Consider the following 15327-nt stretch of genomic DNA (forward strand, 5'->3'; position numbering starts at 1 on the left):
ACAATTTATTCGTGGAGCCAGAGGAAATGGGTGAAGTCCTTAATGAGTATGTCACATTGGTATTCACCAAGGAGAAGGAAATGGATGATTGCATGATTAGGTAGAGGTATGTTGATGTTCTAAAATATGTTGACATTCAAAAGGTGTAGGTGTTGTGTGACTTGAAAGGCATTAAGGTAGCTACATCCCCAGATGGGATCTATCTCAAGATTCTGAGGGAGGTAAGGGAGAGGATTGCTGGGGGATTTACAGATCTTTGTGTCCTCTTTAACCACAAGTGGGGTTCCAGAAGATTGGAGAACAGCCAATGTTGTTCCTTTTTTTAAGAAGGACAGAAGGGATACTATGGAAATTACAGGCAGGTGAGCTTTATTTCAGTCATAGGGAATTGGAGAAGATTCTTAGGGGCATGATTTACTCACATTTGGAACAGAATGGACTTATAAAGAATAGTCTGCATGGCTTTGTGTGGGGAGGTTTTGTCTCGCAAACTTTATTGAGCTTTTTGAGGTAGTGATGAAGGGGAATGGATATTATCCATATTGACTTTGCTAAAGAATTTGACAAAGTCACTCATGGTAGGTAGGTTCAGAAGATTATGAGATCCATGAGATCCATGTTACTTTGGTAAGTTTGATCCAAAATTGGCTTGGTCTTCAAAAACAGAAAGTAGTTGTGGAGGGGTTTTTTTCTGACTGGATGTCTATGACCAGTGGTGTTCCGCAAGAATCAGTGCTGGGACCTCCAATGTTTGTAATATATGTAATATATATCACTGACGTTGATGAAAATGTAGGTGATCGGTTAGTAAGTTTCCAGATGATACAAAAATTGGTGGAGTTGTGGATAGTGAGGAAGATTGTCAAAGGATACAGCAGGTTATAGATCAGTTGGAAAGTTGGACGAGAAATGGCAGATGAAGTTTAATCCAGACAAGTGTGAGGTGATACATTTTGGGAGGTAAATGTAAGAGGAAAGTGTACTGTAAATGATAGGAGCCATTGGAACATTGAAATGAACAGCGGGATTTTGGGATGCAAGTACATATGTCCCTGAAAGGGGCATCACAAGTGGATAAGGTGGTAAAAAGGGCATGCAGCATACTTGCCTTCATTAGTGGGGCACTGATAAGAAAGGTCAGCAAGTCATTTTGCAGTTGTATAAGACTTTAGTTAGGCCACATTAGGATATTTGTGTGCAGTTCTGGTCACAGCACTGTAGGAAGGCTTTGGAGAGGGCACAAAAGACATTCACCAGGATGTTGCTAGGATTGGAGTGTATTAGCTTCAAGGAAATTTTAGACAAACTTGGAATGTTTTATCTAGAGCATAGGAGGCTGAGGGATGGCCTCATCGAAATATATAAAATTATGAGAGGCCTGGATAGAGTGCAAAGTCAGAGTCTTTTTCCCAGTTTGAAAATGTCAAATACTAGGAGGCATGGGTTTAACATGAAAAGGAGAAAGTTTAAAGGTCATTTGGGAAGCAAGTCTTTCCCTAGCTTGTGATTGGAACATGGCGCCAGTGGAGGTGGTCAAAGCAGATATGATAATGACGTTTAAGAGGCATTTAGACAGACACATGAACAGGCAGGGACTTAAGGGATATGGACCATGTGCAGGCAGATGGGATTTGTTTACATTGGCATCATGGTCAGCACAGACATGTTGGACTGACTGGCCTGTTCCTGAGCAGCATAGTTCTATGCTCTATGATCTTGATGCCTCTGATTATCAATATCTTAACCCTGCGCTATGTATTCTAATTAGTCACTGAAGGCTCTCACATCACTCACAAGTACAGCCCACATCCTCAGGCCAAAAAATACACTTAGTCTTTCCACGCTGGGTGTGGTGGCAGCCATTTCTACATTGAGAATTTGCCATTTGTAAGAGTACAGAAGGCACACAGTTCGTGACTCCTTCCACGAAATACGAACTGTGTGCCTTCTGTACTCATACAAATGGCAAATTCTCAATGTTACTGTCAATCTCATCAGTTCTGAGCTTGTGTGTGTTCCCATCCAAGTCTTTTATTTCAGTCTCAATTTCCCTTTGTTTCTCCCTGAGCCCAGGATCAACAGTATAATCATGTTAGACATCATACTGCACTGTCTCCCCAGCAAAGCCTGGATGGTGGTGATCAACAATGAATCCTCTCCCACAGTTACTCATATCCTTTAACGCACTATTGTCTCCCGCCTTATAGGTTGCATTATCCCCTGTCACAATTATCCCCTCAGAATCCCAGCATAGTTCCTACTGTACTCACAAATGACTTCCCCAACTTACCTCTGATAACCAGCCTTGACATTCAGTGAACAGACTGCCAGGACTGACCAGGGCCCACCCCTGGACCAGCCTAGAAGAACAGCTCTGACTGATGAGTTGCTCAATCCCTGACTAAACTCTGTGCAGTTCCTCACTGACACCCTGATTGGTTGCACTATCCCTCCAGGACTGGTTGTGAACCTCATCCTAGATTGAAATGATAGAAAACCCCTGAATGAAACTGCTCAAAGTGACCAACTGCACTGAAATCAGACACTATCCTTGATTGATGGTAATCCTGACTAAAGGCTGTCTCAAACACTTGACTGAGGACTACTCCCTTTAGACTTTGAGACATAACCAGTTTGTTGAAGCATATTCAGGATGTTTGCCACATATATTACTAACGTATGCTGTGGTGTGAGATTGATATGAAATGGTGAAGTAAAATAGGAAGAGTTTAACTTTCCAGCAGTAGACAGTGAGTGACACATTGGCAAAAAAAATAGAAAGAAGACAGAATTATTGCATGATCTGTCAATGTATACTTTAAGGGCCAATGATGAGCTAGTGGCAACATTCAAAGTGTATACAAGGAAATGTTTGGATACTACTCATAGAAAATTACCTGATGAAGATGAATCTAAGGCAGTTTAAAACATTAGCATCAACATGTTTAAGCACTGTTCACAACCAATGATAGTCTACAGTAAAAGGAAAGGCAAGACAAGGATACTATTAGCCTGTAAGTTTAGAATGGGGCCACAAAATATAAAAAGACAAGACAGAGATTCTGTGAGCATCCAAGTTGGTGCGACATGGAGGAACACTAAGAAAGCAAGTTAACAGGCCTGAGATGCACTCTGGCCTGACGCATGATTTGGGTATCTGTCCCTGTGTGCAAAGTGGCCTTTCAGCAGCATTACACCGAAGGGTGCTGGTGAACTCCAAAGTGCAGCATTGAAATGCCGAACTGTATTCTAAGTGAGTTGGAGTTGTGCCATGATGAAACCTATGATATACTCGTCCAGGCAGATTGACTTGACTGTGGAGTGTGCAGAAATAACTCCACAGGGGCTGGTATCCCATCACCAAGTCACCCATTATTTACATGTGCATAGTCCTTAATACCGATCCAGCTCCCTCAGAGTCAGCTGTCAGAGTAAACACAATCTCTGAAACTCTTCTTTATATCTGTCAGCCAGGGGTCCCTGATTGGGACTGTTAATCTGACCCACTCAGGGGTCTCATGCCCTGTGAGGTCTATCTGGCTGACCTCATTACAGTCACTACATGGGCAGTACTGTATTCTTGTCACCTGAACTCATGCCTCAGCACTACTAACTACAATAAAGATTTCACTCCTACATTTAGATCTCCTTGTTTCAAGAAAGCATTTGCTGAAATTTTGAATGGGGTTATGCTCACTTGGACCCTCATTTCCTTTCCATTTAAAGCCACATGGAGCTGTGGGAGGTTGCCTGATCAGTGGATCATGAAGAATAGGAAGATGATATGTTTAAGGTGTAGGAGGGAAAGATATACTTTATTATGGATTTGAATGATGATAACCATGATCAAGACTGTAATGAGGAGGAAGAAAATATTGAGAATATGCAAGGACCTAGGAACAAGATTCTGTTGCATATTTGTCTTCCAAATAACAAACAATGAACCAACTCAGATACTTTCATATTGAGTGGAATTTAGTGGCTTACCATCCCTCGTATTCCCAAATCCATTCTTAACGCTTTGACCTGTCATATTAATTGAGCCTGCACAGATTGAGATCCTAATATCTGTGTACTAAAAACTATATGACACTTAGCTGGTATGCAAAACAAAGTTTCACTGGAATTCATATGCTTATGACAAAGATGCTAAAGAAGGCATCCAAGGGAATCTAAATGTGCGAATTGCATTTCTGTTCTTTTCAGAGAAATTCTACATAGGGTTACCCATATCACTCCAGCAGATAAGAAGGCAGCATTGTCATTTCACTGCTTAGATAAGTCAGATGTTCTTGGTACATGTCCTCTGGGTTGCAGTGCCTTCGTGCATCCCACCTGCATTCTGTGCAGGATTAGTTGTATTCTTCATCGAGTAAATGAGGCATAGAAACATGTAAAATTATCAATGAAGTTAAAAAGATAGAAGCAGGAAGATTATTTCCACTGGTGAGTGAAACTAGAACTGGGGTGTACAGCTTCAAAGCAAGAGGGAGCAGATTTAGAACTGAGTTGAGGAGGATCTTCTTCACCTAAAGGATTGTGAATCTGTGGAATTCCCTGCCCGATGAAGCAGTTGAGGCTACGTCATTGAATGCTTTCAATTTAACTACAGATAGATTTTTGAACAGTAAAGGAATTAAGTTTTATGGTGAGCAGGCAGGTAAGTGGAGCTAAGTCCAAAAAAACATCAGCCATGACCTTATTGAATGGTGGAGCAAACTTGACAGGCCAGATGGCCCACTCCTGCTTCTGCTTCTTATGTTCTTATGACACAATGTTTTTGCCTCAGTCTGAGATGCTGAAGAGCCACTGGAAACCTGAAGAAAGTTAGCAACCTCACCTCCATCTGCCCTTTAGCTAACCAGTCAATTGACAGAGAACAAATCTAAATGTTTTCACAAATTAAACTACATATCTCACATCATCAGATCTGAAAGCCCATGCATATGATTCTATCTACCCTGTTCCTAGTTAACAGCAAAAGAGTGGTCTATCTTTTCTTGAAAAAGGAGACTTTCAAATATATGGTTTGCTGCCAAGATTTGGAAAGACAATAGGTCTGGGGTTTGTGGAAATGTTTGTTTCAGATTCCACGACAATTATTCACGATTGAATTGATTCCTGCAATAAAACAGAAACTTCCCTGATATTTCACAAGTGAGTGCTGCGGGTTCCAGACTCAAACTTTAGTTGTCACATAGCCTTGGATATTGATCTCAGAGCCCCCACATAGTACTAAATAGTTCCTTGAATGTCATTTTAAGGCAATTATCCATAAGACAGCAGCACTGCGGTTATGTTACCAGACTGATAGTCCAGAGGCCTGAATTAATGAACTGGAGATAACTTCAAAGTTCTCAATGGCAGCTAATTTAAATTCGACTAATTAATAAACCTAGAACAGAAAATCGACAGCATTTAAATGTGAGACTTCTGTAAAAAATCCATCTAGTTCATTCATGATTTTTTGGGAAGAAATGCCAATCAAGTGATGCTAATTACTATAATCACAATATGATTGACTTAACTGCCTTTCAAAAAGATAGTAAGCATTCTGTTGTCAAGAAGATAGTTCACCAATGTCTTTTCCTCAGTTTCTATTTAGAAGGTGATGTATCTTCACCTAGTCATTCCCTGATCCTTCAGCACCCTTGTGAGCTAACCAATCTTAGATTCTCAAAGCATCATCTAATTCCACTCAATGTGAAAGTATCTGAATTGGTTTGTAGTTCATACAGGAGAGGAAGCATATTTTGGCAGCAGCTTCTCATTCTGAGATGATTGCATCGCCATATCCTCATTGTTCTCCACATTACCATCCAGATCACTGTCATCATCACTTCAAACCATAATAAAGCATATCTTTCCTTCCTGCTCCTTATCCTCATCTTCCTGCTCTTCATGATCCTTTGATCAGCCAACCTCCCATGCCTCCATTGTGGTTTTGAATGGGAAGGAAATGACGGGTCAAGTGAGCATAATCCTATTTGAAATTTCATCAAGTATGTTCTTAAGTTTTGGACATGGTTTGGCAAGACAGTATTATCTATTTGTATTTGCCCTTGAGACAATGGTGACAGGTAACATCCGCTCTCATTTTTACTTTGCCATTACAATAGAGTGCTTATTAATATTTTCCCGTGATGCATTAACCCATTGATTCACAGCTGAGATTCATGTTTGATTTATAAGCAGGAGGTTATTCCGTGAGCACAGCCATTGGGATTAAGGTTGGCTGGTGCTATGGGTAAGAATCAGATCAGAACACCATGTTCACGTCTATAAAACACACTTCACTAACTTTACATTTGGCTATCCTGGCTATCCTTTATCACATAACAACTGAAGAACAAAATATTCACCATTTATTCCAATCATAACCTTATATAAAGTAAATGGTGACATGGTGGTCATGTCATTGTACTAATAACTAGCAATGTGGTTCCCTCTTAGCTTCCCTATGAAATGGTTTAGCAAACCATTCAGTTCCAGGATAATTAGGGGCTGGTCTCACCAATGATGCCTACAACCCATGAAATAATAAACAAAATGTTAGGTTTTGGGAAGCTTGAAAGTCAGTGAAATCATATTTCATGTGATTCAATTTTCAAATTCCCATAGAATGAGTTTTACTCATCTAAAATTGGGACCTGCTGTATGGTCACAGGCTATTAAACACAGACAAAAAATAATGAATAAATGTCAATTGATTTGTAAATGGAACAAATAGTTTGGCTTTCAGTGTGTATCACAATAGCTGAGAACATTATACCTGCGTGAGGAGACAAGTCCATTATTTAGTTTTAAAATTTTGCCTCAGGCAAGTTTGTGACCTATAATAAAGATGAGAATTTTTTAAAATTTTAGAATTTGCATTGGATGAGTATCCCACATGTGACATCCATGCTATCCAATCTGCTCGAAGGAAAGTGCTATAAAAGTGCGAGAGATATAGATTGATGAATATACCTACAAGTTGGTACAGTAATACTGTAGAAGAGGCTGTCTATCACTATTGGTATATTCTGGATTATCTCACGCTGGTATGTCTTACATTAATATTAGCTATTGATTTATTCATGAAGTAAATTACATACTCAAAATACCTAGTGGCGTGTCCAAATATATATCTATTTATTGAGACGTATCACATACATCACATTCTATGCACTTATTTAAAATCTATACACATTATAACTGCTTGTTCATTTATTTGGAATCAATATTTTGAAATATTAAGTTAAATATACAGAATAAAATGTATTAAGATTATAATGCAAAATGACAATTGTATGTTTCAGAGTGCAGAGTATCTGAGAAGAATGTTCAACTTTATAAACAGGGGAATTATTTTATAACGTGTTGTAACTCTGGATTATCTTTGAAGGTTCCTTTGGTTTAATTCTACTTTCACTGTGTTCATTGTAAAGATTTCCAGGTTAATTTGAACTTTGGCTTGAAAATAATTTTAACAAAGTAATTTTCAATGGAAATTTAGGAACTAAACAAAAACAATCAAGGAAAACTGGTAAATTGGTTGATATTTAAATGTTTTTCATTTCTGAAATACATCAGAATACAATCATTTATGTATTGTGCCACAGAACCGCCTCAGATAATTAAGGTCCCACAGTGAACTCCAAATGAAGACTGGTTTATCTGAACTTAAGTAGGACTGCAGTAGAGTGCGATGATTAACTTTCCCAGACAAGATTTGAAATGAATCTCAAGGGGAAAGTTTCTTGTTCTGGAACTATAGGTGAGAAATACGCATGTAGGCATGGAGTAAGGATGGGATAGATTCCGCTGCAGTCAACTAATACTGAAGCATTCACCGTTTCAATTCAAATGAAGATTGGACCTTGGACAGGATACCCAGACAGTGTTCCAGAATGGCATCTAAAGCTGCAGGAAATGCCTTCAGAAGAGAAAGGGGGCAAAGAAAAGAAACTTGGAAAATATGCCCAAGCAGTAAATGTTCTGCAGAAAAATCCAGAGTTCAACATGTGCTCTGTGTCACATTTGCTATTCTCAGCCGAGGACTGTGGACTTTTATATTAGGCTTCAGAGCCTTGATCTTTTGAAAAAGACGTGTGAGCCAAGGTACTGTGTTCAATCACTATGCAGAGACTGGAAAGCATAAATGAGTGTTAATATCAGAATCGGGTTCAGCTTTAATGACCTCTACTATGCACAAGCCTGTCAAGACTCACTGTCAAGAGCCAGAAAACCACAAGCCAACAGTTTTAGAAGTGAGACAGAGAGAGAAGAAAAGTAATTTGCAATAAAAAAATTATTACTAAATTTAGGCTAGTCAGACTTTACGGAAATTGGACATTTAATATGCTTCTATTATTTGTCCCAATATATTGGAGGGGGGGGCAGCAAAGTCATACAGCAGTTAGCACCACTGCCTCACAGCTCCAGGACCTGAGGTTGATTCCAGACTTGGGTGACTGTGTGGAGTTTTACATGTTTTCCCTGTGTCTGCGTGGGTTTCCAAAGTGTGCCCCTGTTCTGGATGTGAGTTTGCTCGCTGAGCTGGAAGGTTAGTTTTCAGACGTTTCGTCACCATACTAGGTAACATCATCAGTGAGCCTCCGACGAAGTGCTGGTATTATGTCCCACTTTCTATTTATCTGTTTAGGTTTCCTTGGGTTGGTGATGTCATTTCCTGCAAAATGAACGTCATCTACAAAATACCTTGCAAGAACTGTGACAAACACCTCATTAGACAACCAGGCAGAAAGCTAGCCACCAGGATACATGAACATCAACTAGCCACAAAACGACATGACCCACTATCACTCATATCCTTACATACAGATGAGGAAGGACACCACTTTGATTGGGACAACACTTCCATCCTAGGACAAACCAAACAGAGACACGCACGAGAATTCCTAGAAGCATGGCATTCCAACCGGAACTCCATCAACAAACACATTGGCTCCAAATCAATCTACCATCCCCTGAGAAAAAGAACAGGAAATGACATCACCGATGCAGGAAATGACATCACCAACCCAAGGAAAACTAAACAGATAAATAGAAAGCGGGACATAACACCAGCGCTTCGTCGGAGGCTCACTGATGATGTTACCTAGAATGCTGATGAAACGTCTGAAAACTAACCTTCCAGCTCAGCGAGCAAACTCACATCCAGAACCTCAGCCTGAGCTACAAATCTTCTCAAAACTCGCTGTGCCCCTGTTTCCTCCTAAAGTCCAAAGGTGTGCAAGTTAGATGGAAATAGCCACTCTAAATTATCCCACAGTGTCCAGGCTTGTGCAGGCTAGGTGAATTAGCCATTGGAAATATTAGCATAGGGAGGGGTGGGGTTCCGGGTAGGATGATGTTCAGAGAGTTGATGCAGACTCAATGGGCTGAATGGCCTCGATCTGCATTGTAGGGATTCTGTGTGAGATGTCAAATGCCTAGCTGACAATAGGCAATTATGTGATCTGCTGATACCTGCATTTACAATGTATTATCCATGTTAAGCTATATTACTTCAGAGCTGTACAAATTGAATTAAACTCCAGGATGTAATTTGCATAATATATATCACTAATCTTTACCACAATTGATTTTAAGTTTTTAAAAGAGTCATCAAATTATATAATATATAAAATAACACTGCTTGTTGGCATTTCAAAACCTGTTTTATTATTAACATGGCAGCAAATAGATTTTGGCTGAGATGTGTGCATTTTATCCATGATCCAGAAAAGATTTGACCCTTGAAGGGGTGTTGTAATTCTCAATAAGACTGAAGCATACACTGTTGAATAAAGCCTATCTAGAAGCAGAGTAGACTTCTATTAGCAGCACCTATCTTCCCTGACTAGTGCCCTCTACTAACCAAGCCTATTGATTTAACATCATCCTCCACATAGCATTCCCTTGAAATGGTGCTAACTGGGACAGCTGCCAGAGACAGAGATAATGGGAACTGCAGATGCTGGAGAATCCAAGATAACAAAGTGTGGAGCTGGATGAACACAGCAGGCCAAGCAGCATCTTCGGAACACAAAAGCTGATGTTTCGGGCCTAGACCCTTCATCAGATGAATCAGATGATCATCTGATGAAGGGTCGAGGCCCGAAACCTCAGCTTTTATTCTCCTAAGATGCTGTTTGGCCTGCTGTGTTCACCCAGCTCCACGCTTTGTTATCATAGGCTTTTCCCTCTTTCTTTTGTCAACATGCCGCCCTGCTTGGAGCCAAATCATCAAGGAGGAATTTGAAAATGCAGCTGCAAGCTACCCATGCGTAAGAGCTGAAATCAAACAAGTGTAAATCAATTTTTTTAAGAATAACTAAGCCTAAGAAAAGCATTGACAGTTCTTGTTAGTTTCTTCAGTTACCTTTGGATATGTGGTATCACTGCCAAATTGAAAGGAATATTGCATCTATTATTCTATGTTAATAAAAGTAAAGCTCTAAAAGTCTATCCTGCTGTCATTCAATTAATATTTACTTGGTCTTCGATCCATCTCTTCTTAAAGGTGGTTGTTTTGTGTCAAATATGCCTTGATCATCCAAATTGCTTTGTTAATCTAAACTTCCTCCCACCCCAAGCCGCACCCCCAGCTACCTACTAACCTCATCCCACCTCCTTGACCTGTCCGTCTTCCCTGGACTGACCTATCCCCTCCCTACCTCCCCACCTACACCCTCTCCACCTATCTTCTTTACTCTCCATCTTCGGTCCGCCTCCCCCTCTCTCCCTATTTATTCCAGTTCCCTCCCCACATCCCCCTCTCTGATGAAGGGTCTAGGCCCGAAACGTCAGCTTTTGTGCTCCTGAGATGCTGCTTGGCCTGCTGTGTTCATCCAGCCTCACATTTTATTATCTTATAAAAGTAATGTGGTTCAATTTTATGCTTGTAATATAGTTATGAAAGTGCTAGATGTGAGAGAGTATAAACAGAAGTAACATTGGCATATCCTACACTGGATAGTAAGCTGACAACAAGCTTATATTTTCAGTTCTCAGTAATCCCTTAATTTCTTATCGTCTTTTGGAGGTGACATTTGATGGTGTGAGAGCATTGTCTCTTCTCCATGAAGGGGAAAAATCGAAAATCAGAGAATCAGTGAAATTAATCAACGTGGGATCTTCATATACTTAATGAGAGCTCAAAGGCAAAGTTAAGAAACTGGGAAATTGGATGTAATTATCTTGCCGACGACAAAATGGATGGAAAAACTTAAATAACAAGCAGCAATATTACTTCATGGGAAATATTAGAAAGATGTGGGGAGTGTAGAAAGACTTAGAATGGTGAAAAATACACAGGGTTATTTGGGTCAGATGCAGCCAATGTTTCAGTGTGTCTATGTTATGTTGCTTACAGGTATCTGACCGATAAACAGAGATGCTGTCCCCTACCTTTTCACTGATTGCCTTTGCAATTATCAAAGGGATCAGTTCTCAAAACATTTTGATTCACGACCAAGATTGTGGTGCAACCTATCGGCTTCCAGGTAATCTCATATCAATGACAGATTTATAATCCTACAACTATAAAATGCTAATGAAGTCGCATAATCAATGCAGACAATTTTGTCACCAGAGAAACGAACCTATTCTTGCCATGATGTGAGAGAAATCCTTCCATGTGGCTTAGATTTTTACCCTTTGTAAAAATCTGATTAAGTAATAATTGTACTTCACATATTTTGAATTCAACCGTGTGCTATAATTGGCTATAACTAGCCATCCTCGGCTCTGTGAGTAATGAATGCTGGATAGTTTTGTGTGTGGACAGAATAGGGGCTTCAGTACAATGCTTCTGCAGGAATCGGTGACATCCTGTGCCAATAAACAAGCCAATTTCTGGTCAATCTCAGAATTATAATTGGCTCCTGTAGAATTGTGCATCAGAAAGAATTAACATCTTCAAGAGAGAAGCACAGAAAGGGCAAGGAACTGATAAACCCAAGCTTTTCAAATGCCGTTTGTTTGTGCTGCTCGGACCTGAATTTAGCAAGTGTTTTGGTGGTTGGCTTTGAGTGTTGCACAAATGAATCAACATGTGTACCTGAGACAAAAGTAAATGAATTGCTGCCTGAGTACTCAAATAAGTGATTGCCAGGTATTCAGGCTTGTATAATCTATCAGCCAGTTACACTCTTAGCTCTCACTGACACATAAGCACTGCTTACTCATTATGAGTAATTGATTAGCATAAATTTGATGTTGACTAGTATAATTACAATGATTAGGAAATTCAGAGACATTTTAAGATTACTATTTTGGAAGAATGTCGGGATTTTAATAAACCATAAAAGTCAGCAAGGTTTTCAAAGGGTTTCTTCTAAATCTCCCATTGTGAATGTTTTTTCACCAAATCCACACAAAAAAACAGCTTTTCCAGATATTCAACTTATCTTTCACCAAAGTAGCAGTTAAAAGTTAGGAAGAAGCAGCATCGAAATGTGGCCCAGGTTTTCTATTCAAACATAAATCTATGTTACTATAATAAATATAATATTCTAAGTAACAGACGTGGCAAGCAGTTCAAAACATTCATCTAACATGCCACTTGTTGACTGTTCTAATACTGATATTAATTTTTTCATAAAAATGTGTTAAACAATTGTTCTATTAAAACAGTAGAAAGCAAGGGACAATGTTAGCCCAATTTGCATGTGGAATTTGAAATCGAAACAAAAATTTCTGGAGAAATGCAGTCGATCTGGCAACATTTGTGAAGAGGAAGCAAAATTAACCATTCAAGTCCAGTGATCCTTCTTCAGGTTTCTCCAGCAACTTCTATTTTTGTTTCGGATTCCCAGCATCTGTACTGCTTTATTTGGAAATTACTTGTCACGCAGTTAAAATAGACATACAAAAAGTTAGCACACTTTCCTGTTTAATTCTTGCTGCTGCCATTCTTAACAAGACTATTTTTAGGTAGCTAAGTGTCTTTTCAACATGGCCAAGAAGGATCTGGGTAAGTCTGGGTTTTGCCTTCTTGATAGAATATAATCTCAAACAATAAAGTAAAAATATCAAATTGAAAGCTATTCTCAGGAATAGTGACCATGAAACTATCATCTGTTGTCTTAAAAGCCTACCTGGTTATTTCCTTCAGGGAAGGAAATCTGCCATCTTTAACTGGATTGGCCTACGCTTTTCTGATGAAGGGTCTAGGCCTGAAACGACAGCTTTTGTGCTCCTGAGATGCTGCTTGGCCTGCTGTGTTCATCCAGCTCCACACTTTGTTATCTTGGATTCTCCAGCATCTGCAGTTCCCATTATCTTTGATGACTCCAGACCAACTGGTTGACTCTTAATTGCTTGTTGAAGTAGTAAGCCATTTGTTGAAGGACAATTAGGATGGGTGACAAGTGCTGGCTTTCCTTGCCAGCAGCACCCATAAAAGAATATAGAAAAAGCAAAAGACCGTATAACTTCCTTACTACTGATGGACAACTCTTTGGCTCTATTATTTTAATCTATTCAAAGCTGACCAGCTCAACCTGAGCTGCCCTTCCTTTTAGGCCAGCCCTTCCTTTTAGGTCAACCATTCCTTTTAGGTCAATCCAGCTCACCACCATCTTGTCAAGATCAACTAGGAATGGGCAAGAAATGCTGGCCAGTCAGCAACACCCACATCCCACAAATGAATAGAAAAAAACACACTAAACCAATATGAGGCAAATGGTGCTAAAAGGTAACGTAGCTCGCGTCTCAAATTGATGAAATCTGATGAGATTGACACTCTGTCAAAAACATTCACTGAGTTAAAATCCATTTTAACCAATAAATGCAAGCCATAATACCAGAATTAGTAATATTTAGGCTACAGTCAAATGCTGTAACATTTTCAATCATAATAGAATAAGCTATATCATTTTTCTTGACAGATAACAATGACGTCAAAGTGACCTGTGGAACCCAAAATGTGCAACTATCAATCTTTTTGTGCCCAATTTACTTTGCTGGCTACAATGAGAGCCTTGTGGCTTTAAACCGTCAATTCAATGACCCCAGATGTCAGGGAACAGTTGATGCATCCGTTTCTCCTCCTGTTCTCAAGTTTACATTTCCCATCAGTGACGTCAACTCTACTTCCTGTGGAAACAAGCTGGTGGTATGTCAAGCATAGCTTCCTGAAGGATCAAGTTGACTATGCACGTTGCTATTTAGTACAAATATATAGAAATTAAACTTGACGCATAATTGCTCACGTCATGAAGTTCCACAAAAACTGATGTTGATTGAGAAAACTGTAAAGTGGTAATCTTGTAAGAAGTGAGATCGTACCTTGACTGGTTTACATAGTTATGTGTTACACATTCTTCACTCCCAAGAGCAACATTATTTGCAATCCTATTGAGGACCACGGTCTCAACAAATGATTAGCTCAAGCTTCATATGCTAGAATATTGTAATATTCTAAGCCATGAAGTAACAGGTTACATAGTCGGTATTGGTGGTTTATTCAAACTGTGAGGTTGTTGTTTCAATTTTATTAATCTGAGTGGCTGTCAAGTGGAACCTAAGCAATTTCTCACATGTACAGGAACTAAAAGAACAATTCGGGTAGGCTCACTCCACTTGCTTAAAGGAATCTACAATTATTCTACCCTTTGACAGCATGCTGGATTGCCTTGGCTTTTGGTTGGAGAGCAACATCGACAGAGAATATTACTTTTAGTGGGCTAGTGTGGTTTTCTGCTAAAAACCTCTTACGATTGTATTAAAAGCTCAAAAGGTATCCAGGCACATAAATGCTGAACATAGACAAAAAAAGAGTAAATCTAAAGATATTTGTGAAATATCTCCACAAAAGCCAGTATCCCATCACCGAGTCACCATTTGTTTACACATGCACAGTACAATACACTGACCCAGCTAGTTCAAAGCCATTTTCCAAAGTGAGCAAAACCCGTGGCACTGCTGTTGATATCTGTCAGCCAGGGCTCCCTGATTGGACCAGTTTAATATCACCAATCAGGGAACTCATCCTATGAGATCCACCTGGCTGATCTTGTTACAATCACCGCAATTTGATATGCCCCATTAGGAACTCACAGGGGCAGTGAAAGCCAAAACGTTATGTGAAAAGGCCTGACAATAGCATAAAATAGTATAAAATACTGCAGAAAGTAATACATCCAGGAGGGGGAGAGTTACCTGACACTTTGTTTCAGGAGGCAGTCACACCCGGTAGACTAAATAACTCAAATTCAGAAAGTGTTCAGGGACAAGGTGTGATTGTAAGTGAGGCAGGTAGGGGGATTCAGAGTTCAGGAGTGCAGAAGCCTCAGGCCTTGACCTTGAGCAACAAGTATGAGATTCTTGCTCCCT

At 39.6% G+C, this 15327-nt stretch overlaps 1 protein-coding gene across 1 annotated transcript in view; it reads left to right on the plus strand.

Annotated features, from left to right (window-relative positions):
* Positions 1 to 6987: 6987 nt before the first annotated feature.
* The window catches only part of si:ch211-103f14.3 (zona pellucida-like domain-containing protein 1), a 33596-nt gene continuing 25256 nt past the window's right edge, over positions 6988 to 15327 (plus strand). The window contains exons 1-3 of the mRNA XM_048540723.2: positions 6988 to 7043; positions 11363 to 11492; positions 13881 to 14107. Of these exons, the coding sequence (XP_048396680.1) occupies positions 11384 to 11492; positions 13881 to 14107 (336 nt within the window). The 5' untranslated portion in view covers positions 6988 to 7043; positions 11363 to 11383. The remainder of the gene's footprint in view (positions 7044 to 11362; positions 11493 to 13880; positions 14108 to 15327) is intronic.

Source organism: Stegostoma tigrinum, chromosome 12, assembly GCF_030684315.1.
Source record: "Stegostoma tigrinum isolate sSteTig4 chromosome 12, sSteTig4.hap1, whole genome shotgun sequence".
NCBI classification, from domain to species: domain Eukaryota; kingdom Metazoa; phylum Chordata; class Chondrichthyes; order Orectolobiformes; family Stegostomatidae; genus Stegostoma; species Stegostoma tigrinum.